At 45.1% G+C, this 6,000-nt stretch overlaps 1 protein-coding gene across 1 annotated transcript; it reads right to left on the reverse strand.

Annotated features, from left to right (window-relative positions):
• Positions 1-1,034: 1,034 nt before the first annotated feature.
• LOC308132079 (sesquipedalian-1-like) lies at positions 1,035-5,509 on the reverse strand. The gene is made up of 3 exons (XM_080499031.1): positions 5,411-5,509; positions 4,893-4,964; positions 1,035-3,910 (listed from the first exon to the last, which is right to left on the reverse strand). The coding sequence occupies exon 3, from the start codon at positions 3,867-3,869 to the stop codon at positions 2,988-2,990; it is 882 nt and encodes a 293-aa protein (XP_080355157.1). The 5' UTR covers positions 3,870-3,910; positions 4,893-4,964; positions 5,411-5,509; the 3' UTR covers positions 1,035-2,987.
• Positions 5,510-6,000: the final 491 nt, after the last annotated feature.

The following is a 6,000-nucleotide window of genomic DNA, read 5'->3' on the forward strand; positions in this document are numbered from 1 at the left end:
ATGAGAGCTGTGGCAGGACGGACGAGGAGACAGATTTACACAGGACCACAGCAGATGCAGAGCTTACTTGTGGAGTAAGAAAAATGACTGTTGGAAGTCCATGTTCACCATCTTCACCTGGTGACAGCAACTGTACAGAATCGCTGATACAAGCCAGCAACTCCATGCTTCCAAAAAAATAAAATGTTTTTCCTCTTTTGCAGCTTATATCTTTATGTAGTCTCCCAGACAATTCTTATTAGCAGTCACTTGTTCGACCAGGTGAGTGTGGCTGAGGGCCTTAGAGACTTAGGTTGAAAATTAATGCACAGCGCCCCCTGGTGACAGGCAAGCTGCAAGGCACCAGGAATGTGTTCATAGCTTCAGTACTGTGTCGCACCCATCAGTGCAGCAGATCGTTTTGTACAGTCCTTAACCAGTTTAGAAAAGATAAATGCCCAAAAAAATATATTCTTTCTACTCTAAATAAGATTATGTAGATAGCGGGATGAGCTTAAAGGACTTTTGTACCGGTCAGAAAATGTACTGCAGCTTAGTGTCCGAGTCAGGGCAAATATCTGATTTCTTTTTTCCCTCTAGTAGCACTTCAGCCTCACAGCTGGATTATCCCTGGGTGGATTTTAATGTTGGACACGCTGGAGTTGCCATGTTTTCCATAAGTGTGTGTTTTTCTTGGCTATTCTAGCTTCATCCCACAAACTAAAAACATGCCTTTGAGGTTCGCTGGTTACTCAAAATCGCCTATTGAAATGAATGTGTACGTGTTTACCTGGGAAGCAAAACTATAAAGATGAGAGAACAACAAACATTTAAGTTTAGTAGAAAATCCCCAAAGCTATTTTGTAAGAAAATTAAAACAGTTTCATTCCACCTCTTTCTTTCAAAAAGACCAAACAACAGGAAACTTTCGCCGAAGCTCATTTTTTTTTGATACTATTGACAGCTGCAAGTCAAAAGGGGCAATAACTTCAACCGTAGAAATATGAATACAATATGAACACTGTTTATTGAATGGTTTACAGTTTATTGAATGGTTTACAGCAAAACATTTTCAAGGTACCACAGTAATAATAGTATTCTTTTTTTTTTTTTTTTAAAGTGGAATAATAAAAATGCCTTTAAAAAAACAATCAGATTGGTTATTGTGCAATGGGGCTACATTTCTCCCTTGGCAGATTGGTATGTTTTAAATCGATGTAGTTTTGACACATTCACACTGTACTTATACTAACACACTTCCGGAGATGTGACTAGTCATGGTACAAGAGAATATAGTCCCGGTATTTTCATACCCAAAGTGTACCGCTTTTCTGAATATTGGACTTGGTAGTGATGTGCTTTGACGCAGACTGAAGTGACTGAGACATTGTCAAAAAGTGATTGCACAAAAAATTAGCCTTTGGTAAGAAATGAAGCAGAAAAAAAAAAAAAAAAAGAAAGCAAGCAAGTCCCTCCAATCACTACGATCATATGGTAATGGTTGCAAGTGCATTAAATGATTTATAGATAACATGAGGCACATAATAAAGTTCAAATGTAAACAGAGCCATGATTGGATATAGGAACACAATATCATTTATAAAGGCCCATTGTGAGAAGTGTTAAGTGTTAATTTCCAACATGGAACATTAAGACTCGTGTTGCAGCCAAGAGGTTAGATGTTTACACACAGTAGACGTAGGTCGACAACAGTTACACCCATTCAGTAACGCTCGGGTTAATCCCCTGTTACAAAACATTCCGACATCATAAAGATTTGACCGTTTAACGTTGGGCTGAGAATCACAGAGACGCAGTGTTACAGTGGTGGAAGATGGAGGGGGAAAAAAACCCATCTCCTTTGATGAAATGCAAGAGTCAAAAGAGAACCAAGTGATGCACACTCTTATGACACAGCCTCATCTGGCCGCTGGCAAACAAGGGCTAAAAATAAAAAGGGAGTTCGTAGCTCTGAGCGAGACACCCAGCTTCCACCGCTGGTCCCCAGTGACTGTCGGGAGGGGGTGTGACATTAGCAACCACACGGCCCCCTCCCCGGGGTGACTCGCTCCCTAGTGGGAGCATGGAGGAGAATCTGGACACATTTGCAAAAAGTTCTTAAGTCTCCAGAGGAATCCTCACGTCGACATCAAATCGCTACATGATTGTGATGCAGCGATTAAGGAGGTTTAAAGTTGTGGGACGCTTCAAAATCTGAAGCAGGAATATCAATTGTCCCGGAGCATGCGCCACGAGAGCTCATTTCCTCATCCAGCAAGAGGATACGTGTATGACATCACAAAGGGATTTCATCCAATCGGCCGCAGGATTTTCCCATCAGCTTGAAATGTTGCGGATAATGCATCAATGTGACAACCTGAGCTTTGTGGAGCCGTCTGACTCCACATGTTCAGATCGTTATTTATGTAGCCTTATAGCAGCCCCCCAAAAAATTCATGACTGTGTTGATTAGTTGCAGCCACCTGTTGTTTTTGTTACTTAACAGATGCCAAATGGGAGGAAATAAAAGGTTTGTTGCTTTTGCAGGTTAGAATAAAAATAAAAAGAATTCCACAACCATATTTGGAAGTAGGAAAGTCTTAAACACAGGCACTATATTGAAGAAGCCATTTAGTTTGAGCTAAACTCAAAGTGAAGCTCTTTGCATTACATCCCGCCATTTTAATACTGTATTTCTCGCATTCTTAACCGTCATTGGCAAAAATAACTCAGCAAATAGTTGTAAAAATACAAAAAAAAAAGAGAGCAAACTATCTTTCTTGGATTGTACACAGATTGATTCCTGAGTGTCGGGGAAGCTCTGGGATCAATTTCATACTTTAGTTGTGTCTCCTGATTGCTGATTTTGGCCTTCAACTTTGCATTGGGATCAGAATGATGCAGCAGTGGAAACGATTACATAGGAATGATAGAAATGTGTGGTTAAATAATAATAATATAAAAAAATTATTCTTTTTTTTTAAATGAGGCGATCCACCTCCATTAGGTTACTGGCTCTGCAGCCACTGCACTCTCAGCTCTTCCACCTCTCTGCCATACCAGTCGTGGAGTTTGGAGAAGCAGCCGGTGCCTGGAGAAACTGGGCTTTCCAGAGAGGCTCCTCTCCTCCTGGGCGGCACTGGCGGGGCCCTCACTCCGTCGGCACCACACCCGATCACATTCCCCGAGTCCGCGCAGCCCTCCCAGGCCACAGAGGACGACGCTCCCTCAAAGCAGCCGTTAGCCAAGGCAGCTGGTGATTTGCTCCACGCAACTCCATTCTCCCTAAAGGAGCCCGACATCAGCTGCACCTCATCCGGGAGGCCCACGGAGCCAATTGACCGAGGAGCGGCGTTTGATGAGGAGGACGACAAAGAAGACGAGGACGAAGAGGACGACGACGCTCCGGACCTGGAGCGCGCCACCTGGTTCCTCTTGGAGGCCTTGGGCCTGGCCTGCAGGCCTCCAGCTCCGACAAAGCCCACCCCGGCGGCCTCCTGGATCTGCTCCAGCTGCTGCTCCAGCTCCCTCACCACCAGCCTCATGTAGTCGAAGCTGGCCCGCGACAGCGCCTTCACCCACGACTCCATGCCCGCTTGGCTCTCGGCCGCCATCTTGTACACCCGGGCTTTGGCGCAGTCAAACTTGATGGCGAAGGCAAACTCCTCAGCCGACTCGCACAGCTCCACGGTGCACCCTTCGAGGACGATGACGCCGATCGGCTCTCGGCTGTCCCGCTCCTCGAAGTAGAAGAGCATATTTCCCTTCAGGACGAACCAGCGCCGGTGATACGCGGTGTTGCGCTCCCCCTTTTTGAACAGGAAGCCGGTTTTGTCTGGCGGAGTGTCGCACGTGGCATAGTGCGCGACACTGCGTTCGTTGAGCTTCATCTTCGACCGTTCTCCTTTTCCGCCGCGGATTCTTTATTTACCTGGAGAACAATGCGCAAGGATGCGTCATGGTTTATGATCAGAATCAACAATGTATTTGCTCTTCTCACGTTAAAAAGAGGTTAATGTGCAGGGCTGAAGAAAAAGCTTAGCTTATATAGCAACTATCCAGGGCGATCAAGAAAGGTCTGTACACCACTAGACATCCCTGGACACCACCTATAGAGACATTGTATTCCAACAAACAACTTTCTTTCCTAAAAGGCAGACAGTGTAGGCATGATGCCACTTGTAAAGTATAACGACAACACAGGAGACAAGGAATGCTGAATACTGCAAATGTGGGCCACTTTAGGAGGCCCGACTCATAAAACAAAGACCATTTTCCTGGGTTATATGCAGTGCAGTCACATGCCCAGCTGTAAAGTAGAGCTCAGACCTTCCCTCTGTGTAAACAACTCCTAATCCAATTTTATCCGGTTGAGAAAGAAGGAACACTTACAGAGCCACAGTAATATTCAACCCTGCTGTAACTTCATGTATCACTTCTTCTTCTTCTTTTTTTTTTTGCATATGTGAGAGGGCACAAGCTCAGGGAGTCGTGAGAAAAGCTCTGGTTTCAAAGTGGAAAAAAAATACTGTACATCTCACAGATTCTCAGCACATCCCAACACTGCAAAGGTGAGAAGAGAGGTCTCACGTCTTTTGCATAGCTGACCTACTTTACAGCAAAGAAACAGAAGGGAGCGAAAATATAACATCACTAATATTGACCTCCCATCCCTTGTGTCCAGCATGGCTGATGACAGCATTGTTTGTTATCTTTGTGTAGCTTTTCACAGGGTGAAATATATTCTCAAACTTAATCGAGGCGGCATGAATGCATCACTACCAGAGAGACACAATACAGATCCCAGAGAGCAACACGAACTATTTGTAAATGATCAAATGACACACGTGAAAGACTGGTGCTTCACGTGTCCGTGCCCACTGATTCAGTTGTCCAAGAAAGTTATTGCTTACGTGTTAATCTCATATCCGACAGACCTCCAGCATCCCCATCACACCTCCAGCTCGTCCTGTTTCAGCTGCAGACTGGAAGAGACAAACATTGCGGGGTGTGATCTTGTTGTTGTGACTCCAGGTATGAGAGGAGAGGAGTGAGACAGGAAGCAGCGGTCAGGTGAGGGTCCAGTGTTTCACACTCAGTTACAGATTAGCAGTTTGGTTTTTTTCCAGCCTGTGCCAGCGGCTAATCCTGTCTGGACCCATGACTCAGTCTTGGATGGGGACTGCCGCGGCTCACACGCCTTTGACACATTCGCGTCGTGGCAGCAGGACATTGTCTGGACGTTCACGTTAAACTCTCGGGAGAGATCGAGGGATGAAAACACGTCTCTCTGCAGAGACTAGCTTTACACGTTTAGCCTCTGCGGTTTGCGCAAATACGCGAGAAGCGGCAGAGTTCATTATCCCGCCGAGCAGAAGCTGTCAGTCACTCAGCTTTTGCTCTTTTACCTGTTACGTGCAGATAAACTCACCTCCTCCTCCTGCCGGGGCGGTTTTCTCCGCGTAGTTTATTTTGTCTTCATTTCTTCTTCTTCTTCTTCTTCTGCTTTTCTTTTTCTTGCTTTCGTCTGTCACGTGACAGCCGGAATGGAGGCACGTTGAATTTTACGGGGCCGGCTCGGGAGGGCGGTGTTATCCCTGCGACTTTGACGTACGCTATCGGGATACGCGAAGCACTAAAACGTGCGCACCTCGCCCTTGCCCTTGGAAAAGGAGGGGTTGTCTGACTCCCGGTGCCGCTGCAGCACCTGCACGGATGGACCGTGACCAGAATCAATGTACCGCTAAATTAAGACCGGGTTCTCCAAGTGTTCAGCCCGAAGTTCTCAAATTAATCCCGAGGTTCTCAAATCTGTGGCAGGAGGTCAACCAACTCTCAATGTAATGACAATTGCGTATTGAATGCCATGTTTTTTTTATTATTATATTTTATTATATTATATATACTATATTCATATTGTAAATATAGAATATTAATCTGAAAGAAGGGTTTCTATATAATCTGCTAGTGTGTTTTATTATTTGAGATGAATTCGCTTAATTTCGAGCAAACTAAGGAAAG

The sequence above is a fragment of the Blennius ocellaris genome, assembly GCF_963422515.1.
Source record: "Blennius ocellaris genome assembly, chromosome: 7".
NCBI classification, from domain to species: Eukaryota; Metazoa; Chordata; class Actinopteri; order Blenniiformes; family Blenniidae; genus Blennius; species Blennius ocellaris.